Source organism: Carcharhinus amblyrhynchos, chromosome 14 (genome assembly GCF_965287045.1).
Source record: "Carcharhinus amblyrhynchos chromosome 14, sCarAmb.v2.hapA, whole genome shotgun sequence".
NCBI classification, from domain to species: Eukaryota; Metazoa; Chordata; class Chondrichthyes; order Carcharhiniformes; family Carcharhinidae; genus Carcharhinus; species Carcharhinus amblyrhynchos.
The window spans coordinates 76,157,977-76,176,535 of record NC_137337.1 but is presented as its reverse complement, the minus strand read 5'-3'; the positions used below and the strand labels follow the sequence as shown (position 1 = coordinate 76,176,535).

The 18,559-nt window shown below is 43.9% G+C and overlaps 1 protein-coding gene across 1 annotated transcript in view; it reads right to left on the bottom strand.

Moving 5' to 3' along the window:
• The window catches only part of aven (apoptosis, caspase activation inhibitor), a 66,171-nt gene that overhangs the window by 8,825 nt on the left and 38,787 nt on the right, over nucleotides 1-18,559 (bottom strand). Inside the window, exon 3 of the mRNA XM_080203147.1 lies at nucleotides 2,839-2,909. Within this exon, the coding sequence (XP_080059273.1) occupies nucleotides 2,839-2,909 (71 nt within the window). The remainder of the gene's footprint in view (nucleotides 1-2,838; nucleotides 2,910-18,559) is intronic.

Here is an 18,559-nt window from a genome sequence, read left to right as displayed (position 1 = left end):
AAGAGATGTGCTTCCATCTACAAAGCAAAGAACAACACTGTCACACCTTGTGGGTAAACCACAGAAAAATCTGGGGTAAAGTGACCCACCCGTGCTGATGGAAGCAGTGGGATAGTGCATGTCAAGTTCAGCAGTAACCTGCCTGCTAAAGCAAATGGGCACAGGATTTGGGTGGTGCTGTACCCATCATGGATTTAAAGGTAGCGGTACACAAATAGCAATGAAATGATCTAAAGCAAAAATCCGATGTTTCTGTGTGGAAATGAGAGTCGCTCTTCCCCCCCACCCCAATCACATTTCTAAGACCTGTCCTCGCTGCACTTTCCAAAGACCTACGCAGTATCTTCTGTCTGATATTTAAGACATTTCTGATGTTGCAAGTGACGACATCCTAAAGAAATTAATTCTAAAATCTGGGTGAAAAGCCAATAAGAACACGAAAGCAGCAACATTAGCAAGCTGGAACCCTGGCAGGACAAACACAACTGCCTTCTCTCATGTTAACTTCTTTCTATCTGACTGGGCAGCATTGACCCCAAACAGACCTTCAGTCACACACAGAGATAGCCTGAAATAAATTCTACCGAGGAGTGGGAGCTCACAGTGCAGCAGGTGATCCACACCAACTGCGTCCCACAGTGCAGGAAGTCAGTTCACTTCACGTCCAAGAAATTAAACATTCAACCCTTCACCCCTTCAGAACTGGAGGGATTGTATTTACAACCGAAAGGTATGCCACCAATCTCTTTTCTGAAATGCAAAGTACCTTTAACATTGTTATATTACTGGTAAAAATAGACCTTTACACATGGCAAATGCTAACAATCATAGAATTCTGCAGTGCAAAAGGAGGTCATTCAGCCCATCGAGTCCACACCAACCACAATCCCACCCTTATAACCCCATGCATTTACCCTAACTAGTTCCCCTGATACCAAGGGGCAATTTAACTGGCCAATCCACCTAACCTGCACATCATTGGACCGTGGGAGGAAACCAGAGCACTCAGAAAAAACCCATGCAGACAAGGGGAGAACATGCAGACTCCACAAGACAGTGACCTGAGCCGGGAATTGAACCCGGGTCCTTGGCGCTGTAAGGCAGCAGTGCTAACCACTGTGCAACCGTGCTGCCCGGAGCAAACCTACCTCTGACTTCGATTACGAGCCCCCACTATACCAAAGATGAAGGAAAGGCAAAATTTCAGACATGACCCCCCCTCTACTCAAGCTAAAGAAAACCATGTTCTCTGCCAAAATTGATGCAACAATTATGAGCTCCTTGATACCCCCATATAACCTGCATTAATACTCCTTATGACTGGAACAGAAGAAAATAACATATTGGGAGTAGGTATATTGTGCAAGTCCTGCATGTTCTTCAGTTGCTCAGTATGTTGCTTGCTCAGGCGCACAAAAGAAGAATGGTAAAGGCAAAATACTGCAGAAGCTGGAACCTGAAACCAACACAGAAAATCTCAGCAGGTCTGACAGTGTTTGTGGAGAGGGAATAGAACCAATGTTTCAAGTCTGGATGACCCTTCCTCAGAACTGAAAGCAAGGAACATTGGACAAATCCTATGAGGGTGGAGGGGTTAGAGGAGGAGTTGTAATTGATAGGAATGGCATAGTTAAAGGAATGTAAGCGATGATGATAAAGGCTGAGAAAGGTGCTAAAAGCATCCCTTAAGAGGTCAGAATGTGTGAAAGGCAGATGAAAGGTGTATATTGTCAAAGGACAACTGGGGAGTGAGATTTCAAAAGTGTAAAAATAACAATGAGGGTGTGAATTAATAAAAATGGCTGAAAAAATGAAAAGAAGAAAAAATAAATGGAAAAGGGGGGAAAAGAAGAACAGTCCCAGGTTCAATCTTGCTAGTCTCCCCTAATCATGTTCCGATGGCAGTCGGAACATTACCATGGTTTCATTATCATTGCAACAGGTGCTGAAAGGAATCTGATAAACAACTTGAAAATAGTCAAATCTTTGACATGTCATAAAGACAAACATTCCTGCATCACAACGTGGAAAGATCAACTCCAATTTACTGTGTGCCACAACCTGTCATTGGGTCCAAATCTACACAAAACAGTACAATACTGGGGGAAAGCGGGTGAAAACAATTTGAATTTCTCATCTTTCTTTCAAGTACAAGAACAACACAGTGGCATAGTGGTTAGCACTGCTGCCTCACAGCACCAGGGACCCGGGTTCAATTCCAGCCTCGGGTCACTGTCTGTGTAGATTTTGCACATCCTCCCCGTGTCTGCATGGGTTTCCTTCGGATGCTCCAGTTTCCGCCCACAGTCCGAAAGACGTGCTGGTTAGGTGCACTGGTCATGCTAAATTCTCCCTCAGTGTACCCGAGCAGGTGCCAGAGTGAATTTTCACAGTAACTTCATTGCAGTGTTAACATAAGCTTACCTGTAACACTAATAAATAAACTTTAACTCTAAGCTTATAGCTTGTCAGACTTCTATTTAGATCCCAGGTTTATGCTGTAATTTACAAACTCATTTCACCAAAATAGAAAATTTGAGAGGGTGGTAGAAAGTACAGCAAGGCCCAAATGCAACTTGAATGCTACCAAGGATAATTTGAATGCAGCTTGGTATCTATTAAATCGTTGATGGGATCTTCTGGTTCCGTCGCTGTCAATGGGATTTTCCTGTCGAATCCACCCCACACCGCTGGGAAATGCACAGCAGGGATGTACCGTGAACAGCCGGATGATCTCACCCAGCATGACAAATGGGTGCCCCTTGATCTGATATTTCTAGGTGGTTAAAAAAAATTGAAAGCATCGTACTTCTACTGGACAAGTTTGCACCCACTTACCTGCTTACTGGAAGGGGCCTCTATTTCCCATTCCTTTTCCTCAGCAAAGCGGAACTGTGCAAATGAATCACCTGGGTTGAAACACAAAATTACATTCATTTACACTGACGTCTGACAAATGTCCAGTTAAGTTTCCATTCATAAAAGATGTTATCATGCCAATCGTACAATATCTGCTAAAGAGAAATTTTTCCACATTATTAAAAAAAGTTATCTGGAAATGATCATAGAATCATAGAATAGAATCACAAAATCCCTACAGTCAGAAGGAGACCACTCGGCCCATCGAGTCTGCACCGACAACAAACCCACCCAGACCCTATCGCCATAACCCAACATATTTACCCTGCTAATCCCTCTAACCTACGCATCCCAGGACACTACACGACAATCTAGCATAGCCTATCAACGTAACTGCAAATGTTTGGGCTGTGGGAGGAAACTGGAACACCTGGAGCAAACACACGCAGACACATGGGGAGAACGTACAAACTCCACACAGACAGTGACCCAAGCCGGGAATTGAATCCAGGTCCCTGGAGCTGTGAAGCAATAGTGCTAACCATTGTGCCATCCCAAATCACACTACTGTTTGTGGGAGCTTATTATGCACAAACCGACAGCTTAGTTTCCAACGCAAAGTGGGTGGGATATTTCAACCTCACTCATACAAGATCAATTGTCCTGCGTGGAACTTTGGTGTGGGTGCCAAATCTCCTGTGGCGGGTCCTGCCACAATGGGCATGGGGAAACTCGCTGCCCTGTAGTGCGGTGGAATCTCAATCACTGAATGATTTCAAGAGGGAGTTGGATATATTCTTAATAGAAAAAGGGAAAGAGGGATATGGGATCACGTGGAGAAGTGGATTTGAGACCAGGGAGAGATCAGCCATGAGCTGACTGAATGGCAGAGCAGGCTCGAAGGGCTGAATTTGCCAACTTCTGCTCCTAATTCCTACGTTCCTGTGAAAATCCCGGCCAACGTCTACACCTCGGAAATATTATTACTGGCCGTAAGCACTTTGAGACATCCCAATTGTGATAGGTCCGACATAAATGCAACTCTTTCTTTTAACGGCACACTATTTTTGCCATTCCACATAACAAAATGACTGATTTCACATAATGCTGCCGAATGGAATAGTACATTCAAAACTACAAAAAAAGTTGACACAAATTGTGTTATTCTACAGTGTTGTTTTCCAAAGGTACGTACTGGAAGATTATAAACTTTTTTCAGTTGGCCCAGGAAGAACACCAATATATGCATCAGGCACACAGGTCACAAAGTGGCAACACAGGTGGAGAAGGTGGTCAAGAAGGCATACGGCATGCTTGCCATCATCAGTCAGGGCGTTGAATTTAAAAATTGGCAAGTCACGTTGCAACTTTACTGTTAAGCCGTACTTGGAACATAGTGTTCAATTCTGGTTGCTACACTACCAGAAGGATTTGGAGGCTTTGGACAGGGTACAGAAAAGATTTACCAGGATGTCGCCTGATATGGAGGATATTAACTACAAGGAGAGGTTGGAGAAATTTTGTTTGTTCTCACTGGAATGACGGGGGTTGAGGGACAAGCTAATAGGATTCTACAAAATTATGAGGGGCACGGACAAAGTGAATTGAAAGAACCTTTTTTTCAGGGTGAAAGAGTCAATTACTAGAGACCGTAGGTTTAAGGTGTGAGGGGCAAGGATTAAAGGAGACGTACAAGGCAAGTTTTTTTTACACAGAGGGTGGTGGGTGCCTGGAACTCGCTGCTGAGGGAAGTAGTGGAAGCAGATAGGAAAGTGACTTTAACAGGCACCTTGACAAGTATATGACTAGGATGGGAATAGAGGGATATGGTCCCAGGGAGAGTAGGGAGTTTTAGTTCAGTCAGGCAGCATGGTCGGTGCAGGCTTGGAGGGCCGAAGGGCCTGTTCCTGTGCTGTAATTTTCTTTGTTCTATTAGTCAGTGCAGACTCGATGGGCCGAATGGCCTCCTTCTGCACTGTAGGGATTCTACAATTTGAGGGAAAGGATCAGGATAATTTATGCCGAAAGAAAACAATAAGGTGACCACTTTGTACAGTATTTTTCACATCCCTGAAACGTCCTGAAGCGTTTGCCAGCTAACAAAGCTTAATCACTGGTGTCGTGTAAGCAAACGCACAGACAATTTCTGCAGAGCAAGATCCAACAAGCAGCAATGAGATGAGCGGCCAGATAATGAATTTGATTGCTGCTGACTGAGGGGTAATTATTGGACAGGATGCAGGGAAAATTCTCAGCGGACCTTTCATATCCACCTGAGACAGTGTATAGAATCTCATTTTAATACCTCATTCAAAGGACATCGCACATCTGACAGTGCAGGTCTCTCTCAATGCTGAGCTGAAATCTCTGCCTAAATTATGTACTCAAGTCTGTGGTGTTGGTGCTTGAACCCATAACCTGATTCCACAGCAGGAGTACTGGATTATTTCTCGCTTCTATATATATACACATATATATCCACTGTTTAAATTATTAAACAGACCAGACCGATTATTCATTTAATTTCCCTGCTTGTTCTTTCAACGTCTGAATAGCATTAATTCTAAATTATCATGTAGATTGAAACATTTTTCAAATTTAGATAGTGGTTAATGTTCCGAAGTTCAGAACAGCCATTAATTAAATGGAAGAGTGTCAGTTTTAATCTGCATTTGCCATGGGAGTTTATTAGAATTTAAAATGCAATTTATAAATTGTGACATTTATTCTTCTGCTATCTCTGCGGCTCAGATGAATTTAAAGGCATAAACAATGCAAATGGAATCTGTCATGTGGTTATACGGAGTTCTGGAAGCTGCAGTAAGCACTGTGTATTAATATATGCACGTTGTCACCACAAGTCGCTAGCGCGGGAAATTGCCAGAATGAAGAAGCAGCCATGTAGTGAACACACCTTGTAAATAAAGCTCTGTTAGTTTTTAACCCTCCATGCTTCCTGGCATCATAGAATCCCAGCAGTGCAGACAGAGGCCATTCGGCCCATCGTGTCTGCACCAACCACAATCCCACCCAGGCCCTATTCCCGTCACCTCACACATTTACCTTGCTAATCCCCCAGACAATAAGGGGCAATTTGGCATGTCCAATCCACCTAATCTGCACATCTTCAGACTGTTGGAGGAAACCGAAGCACCGGAAAAAACCCACGCAGACACGGGGGAATGTGCAAACACTACACTGTAAGAAGTCTCACAACACCAGATTAAAGTCCAACAGGTTCATCTGGTGGCACGAGCTTTCAGAGTGCTGCTCCTTCATCAGGTGAGTCAAAGAGCAGTGCTCCGAAGGCTCACATAAACCTGTTGGACTTTAATCTGGTGTTGTAAGATTTCTTGTGCCCACCCCAATCCAACTCCAGCATCTCCTCATCAAACTCCACACAGACAGTGACCCAAGATTGGAACTGAACCCGGGTCTCTGGCGCTTGAAGCTAACCACCGTGCTACCCCTAATCAACACACAGCAAAATCAACATGAGGTTATAAAATAGTGAAAAGCGTGAATACTTCTGAAAAACACTCACAGAAGAAAGCTAATGTACCAAATACGTTTTTTAATGCGATGTATATCTAAAAATAAGCAACAACAGTCACTCTTCTTCTGTCTGACCCCACCACCTAATTTTGGGGGAACTGGAGGAAGATGGGTACACAGTGACCGTTCTCCCACATAATACCCACTAACAACCTTCAAACTGTACTCCAAGTGATTTCTGTTCCCCAAGTTCCTGACATCCTGAGTACAAAAGTCAGGGACATTATGAGCCACCATGGCGGCACAGTGGCACAGCGGTTAGTCCTGCTGTCTCACAGCGCCAGGGTTCAATTCCCAGCTTGTGGAATTTGCACATTCTTCTCATGTCTGCATGGTTTCCCTCCGGGTACTCCGGTTTCCCCTCTTGAGTCCAAAGATGTGCAGGTTAGGCGGATTGGTCATATTAAATTGCCCCTTAAGTGTCCCTATATATAGATTAGGGGGATTACGAGGCTACGAGGTAAGCCTGGGTAAGAGTCAGTGCAGACTCAATGGGCTGAACGGTCTCCGCCTGCACTGGAGGGATTCTATGATTCTGCAACATAGTGACAGAATGTTCAGCTAAGCATCCTGCTTTCGCTGAAGCTTTCTTTTGGCACTGTTTTAATCCGATCCTCTGGGACAGGTGTCTGCACCAGTTTTTGGCATTTATAATGCAGAGTGCGGCTGCTTTATCTCAGCAGCAACTTTACAGCCCCACATTAAGCTGGTTCCCCCAGTCTGCTGCCAGGGCAAGGGAGCCGGATTCACAAGTTTAAATGCCAGCAGCTGGCTCATAAAACACCAGTCTCCAAAAATCCAAACCACAACGACATAGAAAATACTAATTGTTTATTAACAGCAAGTGAAATGCAAATTCATAAGCCGGTAATTCGCAGCTATGCTCTATCGTAAAGGTGAGGTTACTCGATTACGTCGCGAGGTCAGGTCATAAAATCAGCTAATGATATGGCACTTAAATATCTAAGTCCAGAAAGGCATCATATTTCATCTACCACCAGCGTTTAAATTCACCCATTTCCTAAGGTACAGGCACACTGGGCAGTGATGCTGTGAGTAATGGCAGCTCGATCATGGTCATGTTCACCCACAGTAAAACAATACAGTAATACTCACTATCACAGCTCAGATACGAAAATCCTTCGTCAGTGAGATAGTTGCGTACCAACAACTAAAACCTAACTGTTTCTAGTTTTGACAAAAAAGGAATGACAGAGGGGTGTGATTGAGGGTAAACAGGTAATTTAACTAGTACAAAATTATAAAAGTGAGACCAGAAAAGTGGCCATGGAGAAGAAAATTTGATCAAACAGCAGACAATCTTGTAAAAATTACCACCTTTAAAGAATAGGAAGCCCCATTCTGACTGCCTGTTGCAAACGCAGAACGTGTGTTAATGGTTTCTGGTCAATAGTAACCCCAGCAGGTTGATGGTGTGGGATTAAGCTGTCCAGTAATGCTGCTGAATCATATGGGGAGATGGTTAAGTTTTATCTCGTTGGAGGTGGTCATTGTCTGCCAATGGTGTGGCACAAATGTTACTTGTTACATATCAGCTAGAGCCTAATGTTGCCCGGGTCTCCCTGACCTTATGATTAATATAAAGTTATTGGCGAAGCAGCTGGAGATGATTGAGCCTGGGACACTGCTCTAAGGAACTCCAGTTGTGATCTCCTGTGGCTAAGGTAACTGGCCTCCACAAATTACAGCCATCTTTCCTTGTGCTAGCTATAAGACAAGCCAGTGAAGAGTTTTCCCCTGATTCCCACTGACCTGAATTCTACTGGGGTTCCTTGGTCCTACACTGTGGCCTTGATGTCAAGGCTAATCACTCTTACCTCACCTCTGAAATTGAGTTCTTTTGTCCATTTTTGGACCAAAGCTGTGATGAAGTCTAAAGTTGAATGATCCCAGCAGAACCTAAACTGCACCCGATTTAGCAGGTCCTTGGTGAGTAAGAGCCGCTCGATAGTACTGTGGCTAACATTTACTTTCATTTTTCTGATGATTGAGAGTGGGCATATGGGGCTGAATTTGATCAGATTGGATTTATCATGCTTTTTGTGGACAATTTTCCACTAAGTTAGACATCAGTGTTTTGCTGCACTGAAACAGCCTGGCTAGGGGCACAATTAGCTCTTGGGCACAAATCTTCAGGACTACAGTCGGATGTTGTGAGGCCCAATGGGCTTTGCTGTAGCATTTCACATAGAGTGAATCACTGAAGATTAGAATCGAGACATGTTGAAGATCTGAGAAAGAAGCTGAGCGGGCTACCCGATAATTTAGCTAGCGAAAGTAGCTGAAGTGGTTAGCACTGCTGCCTCACAGTGCCAGGAACCCGGGTTCAATTCCCGGCCTCAGGTCACAGTCTGTGTGAAGTTTGCACGTTCTCCCTGTATCTGCGTGGGTTTCCTCCGGGTGCTCCGGTTTCCTCCCACAGTCCGAAAGACATGCTGATTCGGTGCATTGGCCGTGCCAAATTCTCCCTTGGTGTACCCAAACAGGGACCGGAATGTGGCAACCAGGGAATTTTTACAATAACTTCATTGCAGTATTAATGTAAGCCTAATTGTGAGACTAATTATGTTTTAAATGAGCCAGTGAATCCTGGTTAACTATCAGGCCAGAGATGATTGATTTATAGTTATAGAGCTTCACCACCAAGTACAAACAAGCTAGGAAGGAAAAGTCAAAAAGAATAATGGAAAGCTGACTGCCTTGGGTTTCATATGGGGTTCAGATGCCGATTCTGAAATGTATATAAACAACATCAATTATTATTCTGCCCCACTAATTTTGACTAGCTTCAGTAATAGTGATCCAGGTTACAGTGAAGATCTGCATTATTTTGCTCGATCTTAACTGTATAAAAGTGTCTTAAGCACATGCAAAGAATTGACATTTTCCAAAGATGATGTGGAATGAAGAAGATTTCTAAAACGTTCAACCCTAAACGGATCAAGACCAGATTTAATGCACTGCTGAAAGAAGCTGTCATTGTACCAATTATTTATGCACCGCTCTATACAGAGAGATGCCAAGGACATTAACAGAAGAATGATCACGTTCAACACACACACAATGCCTGTCGTTGACAGCTGGCCGTCTGCTGTGCAGTGTAGCCCATCCACAGAGTGGATTAAATAAGCTGCGCTACAGGGTCTTTCTTCTTCTGCTTGTATGCTCCATTTTTAGCAACTGTCTTACCATCGTACATAAAATGAAAGCTTTAATTTTTCTTTAAACTAATCATCCCAGCACTTAAATGCATTTGAGAAACTTCAAGGACAAATGGCAGCGTGCAATAGCTCCTCCAATCTGAATTCTCTCCTGACGTTCACAGAATATTCTAGCATTTTCTACACTCCTCAGCAAGACAGCAATAATTTATCAAAGCAACCGGAAGTGTTCCTTGACCAATTTCACTTCGAAAGGTTAATATTTTAACATTAATAATATTGGGACATTTCTGCCTTTTTTTGTGGTGTGGGTTTTTTTGTCTAATTTCTATGAATTTAAAATATCCAGTTAAAAAATAATGGATGAGTGAACGTATGGGAGGCTGATTTATGTAATGGACTGGGCTTCATTGACAACCCTTTGTAGTTTCTTGCGGCCTTGGCCAAAGCAGGAGCCATTTCAAGCTGTGATACATCCAGAAAGAACTTTCTCACTGAGTTTTTATCTTTCAATGGAATATATATTTTTGTTGAAAATATAGAATTGTTTCTTTAATTGTTTCTCACTGATTATTTACCGTCATATCTTTTAGTCTATTTACCCCATCAGTCTTAGCAAGTTCTCCCACCATACCAATCCAATTGGCTTTGTTTAAGTTTGGGATTGGGATTATGGCATTTTCAAACTTAATGCGGAATTCAACTGTATTATGATCACTATTGCCTAGTTGATCTGTTACGATGACACTACTAATTAGAGTCATAGAGGTTTACAGCATAGAAACAGGGCCTTCGGCCCAACTTGTCCATGCCGCCCTTTTGTTTTTAAACCCCAAAGCTAATACCAATTGCCCGCATTTGGCCCGTATCTCTCTATACCCATCGCACCCATGTAACTATCTAAATGCTTTTTAAAAGACAAAATTGAACCCGCCTCTACTCCTACCTCTGGCAGCTTGTTCCAGACCCTCACCATCCTGTGTGAAAAAATTGCCCCTCTGGACACTTTTGTATCTATCCCCCCTCACCTTAAAGAACATAAGAACATAAGAAATAGGAGCAGGAGTAGGCCATCTAGCCCTTCGAGCCTGCCCCGCCATTCAATAAGATCATGGCTGATCTGTCGTGGCTCAGTTCCACTTTCCCGCTTTCTCCCCATAACCCTTAATCCCCTCGCTTATCAAAAACCCATCAACCCGCGTCTTAAAAATATTTAGCGAGGCAGCCTCCACCACTTCAACGGGCAGAGAATTCCAGAGATTCACCACCCTTTGAGTGAAGAAGTTCCTCCTCAACTCCGTTCTAAACCGCCCCCCCTTTATCTTGAGGCTGTGCCCCCTAGTCCTACTGTCCTTTCTGAGCGGGAAGAGTCTCTCCACCTCTATTTTATCTATCCCATTCATCATCTTATATGTCTCAATGAGATCTCCCCTCATTCTTCTAAACTCTAACGAGTACAAGCCTAGTTTATTCAGCCTCTCCTCATAGCTCAACCCCCTCAACTCCGGTATCAGCCTTGTAAGCCTCCTCTGCACTCCCTCCAAGGCCAAAATATCCTTGCGCAAGTGCAGCGACCAAAAGCTATGCCCTTTCATTTTAGACTCCCCTACCTTTGGGAAAAGATAATGACTATCTACCTGATCTATGCCCCTCATTAATTATAGACGTCTATAAGATCACCTCTCATCCTCCTATGCTCCAGAAAAAAAAGTCCCAGTCTATCCAACCTCTCTTTATAACTCAATCCATCAAGTCCCAGTAGCATCCTAGTAAATCTTTTCTGCACTCTTTCTAGTTTAATAATATCCTTTCTATAATAGGGTGAACAGAATTGCACACAGTATTCCAAGTGCAGTCTTACCAATGTCTTGTACAACTTCAACAAAACATTCAATGTTCTGACCGATGAAACCAAACATGCCGAATGCCTTCTTCACCACTCTGTCCACCTGTGACTCCATTTTCAAGGAGCTATTAACCCTGCCTCAGTGTATAATAGAATCACAGAATCCTACAGTGCAGGAGGTTATTTGGCCCATTGAGCCTGCACTGACAGCAATCCCACCCAGGTCCTGTCCTATCCCCGTAACACCACATATTTAACCTCTTAATCCCTGTGACATTAAGGAGCAATTTATCATGGCCAATCAACCTAACCTGCACATTTTTGATCTGTGGGAAGAAACAGGAGCACCCAGAGTAAACCTGCGCAGACATAGGGAGAATGTGCAGACTCCACAGACAGTGACCCAAGACCAGAATTGAATCCAGTTTGCCGATGCTGTGAGGCAGCAGTGCTAACCATTGTGAGGCAACAGTGCCAACCACTGTGCTGCCCAAAATAGCTTTATTTCTAACTGGTTTCACAACATGTCGTTCCAGGAAAATATCACAAAAACATTCTACAAGCTCATCTATAATCACACCACAATCCCTTATCACAACTACTTTGGCAATCTTCCTCACATCCTCCTGTACAGCTGAGCCAGACCTGGTGTAAGGCACTTGGCTCTGGCTGCCCTGCAGAGGAACCATCATCTGCACCAGTATTCATCTTTTGGACAGCGTGAATGGACTATCTGCCTGCTTCTTCCTGACAGCTTGGTGGTCACCTCTCTGCCTGCAGCCCCTAAAGCTGTGGGATGCTCTCCACGAGACACATGCTATTTACATAGCGTCCAGCCTTGTGGATGCACCGCAGTGATGGGAGCAACACTCCAACCTTCAACGCCCAGAGCCCGAGCTGCTCCAGTTACTGACACTTCCTGCACATGTTGTTGCCCAGGACAGAAGTCTCCACGTGGAACAGGATGTCAAATTCACAGGCCTGAAGATACCATTGACTCTTGGATTTGTTAACCATAAAAGAAATTAAATGGAAGACTTATAAAGTACATCATCAGTCAGCACTCACTCTTGTGCTGCCGATCCTGTTTTTTCAAACCTGGATCCGATGCTCATATTCACTCCATTCTGCTGCTTTACCCCTGAACTCTTGTAGCACCCAGGGCATCTCTGAACAATCAACTACTTACTTGTTGTCTAATGATTTCACTCCTGATTATTGTTTTAATTCACAGAAAGAAAAATGTTGCCCTTAAAAAAGATCCACCTGGAGTCTCACTTGTGACAAAATGTCAGTCGAAGGATAGTCCTGACAAACGTACAACAGATTTTCCCACTTTATAAATCTGGCAGAAGGAGTAGCCCTCCAAAGAGAGCCTTGGCTATTACAGGCATGGTTCACGGTTAGAGCCTTTGTCAATGACGTGCGCTCAATCATGTGAAGAATCTGTTTCAGCCAGCTGTTGGTTTCAATGACAGTGCAGTAAATTCAGCATCCTGTGGCAAAGGATGAAAGAAAGAAAGGAGCGATCCACTAAACTCGGATTTTATTTATAGTGGGATGAGCCACCCGAGTGAATTTTAGACTGCCACAGCCACCTGTTCGGGATAAACATTTATCAACGCAATGTACTAAAGGTCTGCTAAGTCTCCCCACAGCGGACACAGTATTGACAATTGATTTGCTGTATGAGAACAGTTGCTGTACTGGATATTCCCCTCCACATAGCAGCAGCTCACTAAACTCCAGAACCACACTTTCTGTGCATGTGTTGAGTTTGCTACCTGCCGCCCTTGAGATGCTTTATATCTGTGCGTCAGGATTGATTACTGCAGATACGGTGTCCTTCATTCAACCTCAACGTATAAATTGGAATTAGCATTAACTATTGTGAAGGAAAAGAAAGGAGAGAATATGTTAAGAACGCTACACCTTTGTGCACAGCTCCACAAATACCTTACAGGTAAAGTCGGGGAGTAGGAATTAGGACAATTCCAGACACGGAAACTACATTAATAAGGTTTGAAAGAAAAACACATGAGGAATGGCGTGGCGGCACAGTGGTTAACACTGCTGCCTCACAGCGGCAGGGACCCAAGTTCGATTCCTGGCTTGGGCACCGTCTGTGTGGTGTCTGCACATTCTCTCCTTGTCTGTATGGATTTCCTCTGGGTGCTCCAGTTTCCTCCCACACTCCAAAGATGTGCAGATTAGGTGGATTGGCCATGCTAAATTGTCCCTTAGTGTCAGGGAACTAACCAGAGTAAATACATGGGGTTATGGGGATAGGGGCTTGGTGGAACTGTATTTGGTGCAGGCTCAATGGGCCGAATGGCCTCCTTGGGCACTGTAAGGTTCTATGATTAAGCAAAATGAAGTTTTATAAATGGAAGTTCAGCTTCCCACAAACATGAGTAACGTCATAATTGGGACTCAAACTCCTCCTGCCACGGAGATTGACCTGAATTGCACACTCGCTCACCAGCCAGTGTTTAAGCCAGGATGGCAGCGTGAAAGACAATGAAGAGGTTTCCCATTGTGTTCTTGCCCACCCCGAACTCTGTGATTTTATACTGGGATGGACGAGGCCACCCACGCTTGCCTCAATTGGAGCCCATAAGTGTTAGATTGGCAGCAGCATTTTCCAGGTTTGGTGGAAGTCCAAAAATGAAAGTTGGGAAGAGGTGCCTCCATTAGAAGCCCGCTCCTAACTTTGGGTATGCCCCTAATTGGGGTTTAGTTGCCATTGGACCTTTCTCCTCCACTGGCTTCCCATCAAGCACCCCAATCGTTCCCTATACACCCCGCAATCAAACCCTTTCCTCGCTGCCTTGGCACCCTGTAAACTTACCTTTCCGTCTAGTCCACGGACTCCTATTCTGTTCGCTGCAGGGACTAGATTGACCAACAGCTCTCGAAGGAGGACTTTCTCCCATGTGAGGAGCAGAAGCCCCGCACACCACTAACTGAAGCTGTCACCACACTCGGTGCCTGCTTGGGTACACTGAGGGAGAATTTAGCACGGCCAATGCACCTAACCAGCACGTCTTTCGGAATGTGGGAGGAAACCAGAGCACCCGAAGGAAACCCACGCAGACATGGGAGAACGTGCAGGCTCCACATAGTCACTGACCCACACCAGGAATTGAACCCAGGTCCCTGGCACCGTGAGGAGCGGTGCTAACCACTGTGCCACCATGTCGCACACCACTGATGCTCATTCAAGCTTGAAATGGTGGTGGGGCAGACAGAGTCAGCGGGGTGTGTGCCCTGCTGACATTTTGGATGGTGGGGCAGGAAACCCTGCCATCCGAATTAACCTGGTCCTAGAGTATATTACCGCAGTGACAAGATTGGGAGGGTGACTCCAAAGACATTTTGCACTTTTTTCCCCTTCCGTGAAACTCAAAGTCAAAAGATTTTAAAAAATCATTTTAATAGAATCAGAAAAATGAAAGGAATAAAGAGGGAGTGAAAAAAAAAATCAACCAATACATACTGCAAACAAAAAGATGGTGCCATACAAGAAATGGTTTTGGTGCAATCACGGTCAGAGAGAAGTGCGATTAAGAGCTACAAGCAGGATTGAAAGAGTGGAGGAGCACTAGCCTATGAGCTAAGTGGAGAAAGTCATAGAATACAATCACTACAGTGCAGAAAGAGGCCAGTCAGCCCATTGAGTCTGCACCAACTCTCTGACAGAACATCCCACCCAGGCCCTATTCCCGTAGCCCCACATATTTACTCTGCTAATTCACCTAACCTGCACATCTTCGGACACTAAGGTGCAATTTAACATGGCCAATCCATCTAACCTGCACATCTTGGGGCACTAAGGGGCAATTTAACATGACAGATCCACCTAACCTGCACATCTTTGGAAATGATTTCACTTTTCATGAAATTAAGTTGTCCATGAGCTAAAAAAAAACGCAAATCAAAGAAATTCCCAGGATTAGATGCGTATTTGATACTGGAGAGGTAATTTGCAAACAGGCCAACATCACGGTCATTGTTAAAAAACTCAGCAAAGAAAATGCAACCAACCATGGAGCGATCAATCTTATTTCAAGAACCTCCCCCCCCAACCCCCAAGTAAGATGGGTTGGGTGTCACCAATCTCACACAGATTATCACATCCAGCGTTTCTCTATCTCTCTGTGATATCTTACAAAGAGACTCTGCCATAAAATCTCAACTGGGACTACAATATTGTACGGGAGGGAGTGTTTTTGATTAAGGCATTAAACCAAAGCACGATCTTCCCTCATCAGTGGCTGCAAAAGGTCCCAGCATCAATTTTTAAAAATTAAATTGTCATTATCACATTGCTATTTCTGGAACTTTGGTATAATGTAAAATATTTGCCACATTTCATAAGTTAGAAGCAGCTACACTTCAATAGCACTTAATAGGCTGTAAAGTGCTTTAGGATCTCCTGAAGTCTTCAAAGGTGCCATATAAATGCAAGTCATACCTTTACCTACAGTTGCCCCTTAGCAAACTTGGCCACTGACAGATGTCACTATAATGGCCAGGTGACGTAAAGTTCAGTTTGTGCATTTCACACATAGCGCACATGCACACGCGCACGAACAGGGACATTGTGCCTCTTCCACTGTTACATTCTTGAGTTGACTGTTAACTTCTTTAGAACAAGACTGCAGGCAATATTTCTGTGCATCGAGACGCCCTCTGATTGAGTGCTGCCACCACAGTCCATACAGAACTCAAATGAATCTCTTTTGACTTCACGTAAGATGGAACCCTGAAGCTGGATTCACTGAGCTCTGTAGTAATGTTACAACAACCTCAGGTGTTTGCAAATAAAAGTTCACCACACCTTGAAATCTGTTGTTCACACAAAAATATTTAATCAGTTCTACCTCACTAACAGAGGATGGCAAAGGGGCACAATGGTTAGTACTGCTGCTTCAAAGCATCAGGGACTGGGTTCAATTCCCAGCTTGGGTCACTGTCTGTGTAGAGTTTGTACATTCTGCCCTTGTCTGTATGGGGAAACCAGAGGGCACAACCTCAGGCTAAAGGGACAATCATTTAAAACAGAGATGAGGAGGAATTTCTTCAGCCAGAGAGTGGTGAATCTGTGGAACTCTTTGCCGCAGAAGGCTGTGGAGGCCGGGTCATTTGAGTGTCTTTAAGACAGAGATGGATAGGTTCTTCATGAATAAGGGGATCAGGGGTTATGGGGAAAAGGCAGCAGAATGGGGATGAGAAAAATATCAGCCATGATTGAGTGGCAGAGCAGGCTCAATGGGCCGAGTGGCCTAATTCTGCTCCTGTATTTTATGGTCTTATGGGTTTCCTCCTACAGTCCAAAGATGTGCAGTTAGGTGGATTGGCCATACCAAATTACCCCTTAGTGTTTGGGGGTCTAGCTAGGATAAGTGCATGGGGTTATGGGAATAGGGTCTGGGCGGATTGTGGTTGGTGGAGAGTCGATGGGCTGAATGGCCTCTTTCTGCACTGTGGGAATTCTGTGATTCTATGAACATGGTACAGCTTTGTTTCAAGTTTGAAAATGCTACTGGCAGATTATACATTATAATGTGCATTAAGCAAGTTAGACATTGCTTTAATAAATGATTGTTAACAGCAGTATGTACATACGCATGTATCTGCACATACAAATGAATCATTCAGAATAGAATGAGGAATAGATCTGGGTGTATAACTGAAGCTATACGCAGGTACCGTATTATTAAAGGGGCTTAAATATTTGTAGGGAAGCATCTCCCCACTTCTTGGCTGTTGTAAATGTCAGCATACGCTTCCCTCATCATCCTCTCCAGACCAGCAGAGAAGAGGGAGAATCAGCAACAGGAAAGGGGCAAACAGGAAAATCCAGTAACAGTTCATGTTCCAGTCCTTTGAGGAAATGAATCTTGCTCGAATGCCCACTTTCAATATTGCTGCGACATCATTGGAACAGCAGCACAGTCCAAAGATGTGCAGGTTAGATGGATTGGGACATGTTAAATTGTCCCTTTGTGACAGACGACTAGCTAGCATAAATTCATGGGGTTATGGGGATAGAGCCTGCGTGGGATTGTGGTCGGTGCAGACTCGATGGGGCGAATGGCCTCCTTCTGCGCTGTAGGATTCTCTGTACCACTTTTCAACAATGCTTTTATGCATTTTAAAATCGAACGACTTTGAAAAGAAACATGAATAATAGTCTTTGATTCAGAACAAACCTCTCTTAATTCAAAATCACTTAGCTCACTTACATACAGTAAATTCCCACTCACTCGTGTTACGTCAATCAATTCAAATTTCAGATTAGTCAATCTCAGTCCATTAATAAAGCAAAAAAAGACTGAATAAATGATGGAGCAGGCTGAACTGTATTCATGATCTGTCCCCCCCCTGCTCCACAAGCACCATGTCATAAGAAGCTGAGTTCTGGAACGCTAAAATACCTGCTTCCACCAAGCACTTTAACAAAGCAGATTTTATTTCTTTTTCCTAAATGGATTCTGATGTATTTCGAATCAATTCTTTCACTAAAACACAAACTGGTTGGATTTTTCCTGGTGTACGCTTATCAATTTTATTTTACGTTCAAATTCATTTTTGTTACTGAGAAGATGTGTGGGTTAGGTGGATTAGCCATGATAAATTGTCCTTGGTGTCCAAAGATGTGTGGGTTAGGTAGGTTGGTCATGCCAAATTTCCCCTTAGTGTCCAAAGGTGTGCAGTTAGGTGGATTACCCATGGTAATTCGCCTCTCAGTGTCCAAAGATGTGCAGATTAGGTGAATTAGCCATGGTAAATTGTCCATTTGTGTCCAAAAATGTGTGGGTTAGATAGATTAGCCATGCTAAATGCGCAGGGTTAGGAGGGTGGGGGGTGGGACCGAGTAAGATGCTTTGTCCGAGAATCGGTGCAGACTCAGTGGGCTGAATGGCGTCCTTCTGCACTGCAGGGATTCTATGGAACTCACAACGAGGGCCATCACTGGGGTTGAAAAGAAGTAAATAGACAATAATGCTAACTGCAATAAGTTGGCATTCAAAGATTTTACAGTGCAAGGAAGGAAAGAATGAGGATGGTAATTGGTTTGTTGGTTTTGCAATCTTGATGGAAATGAAAA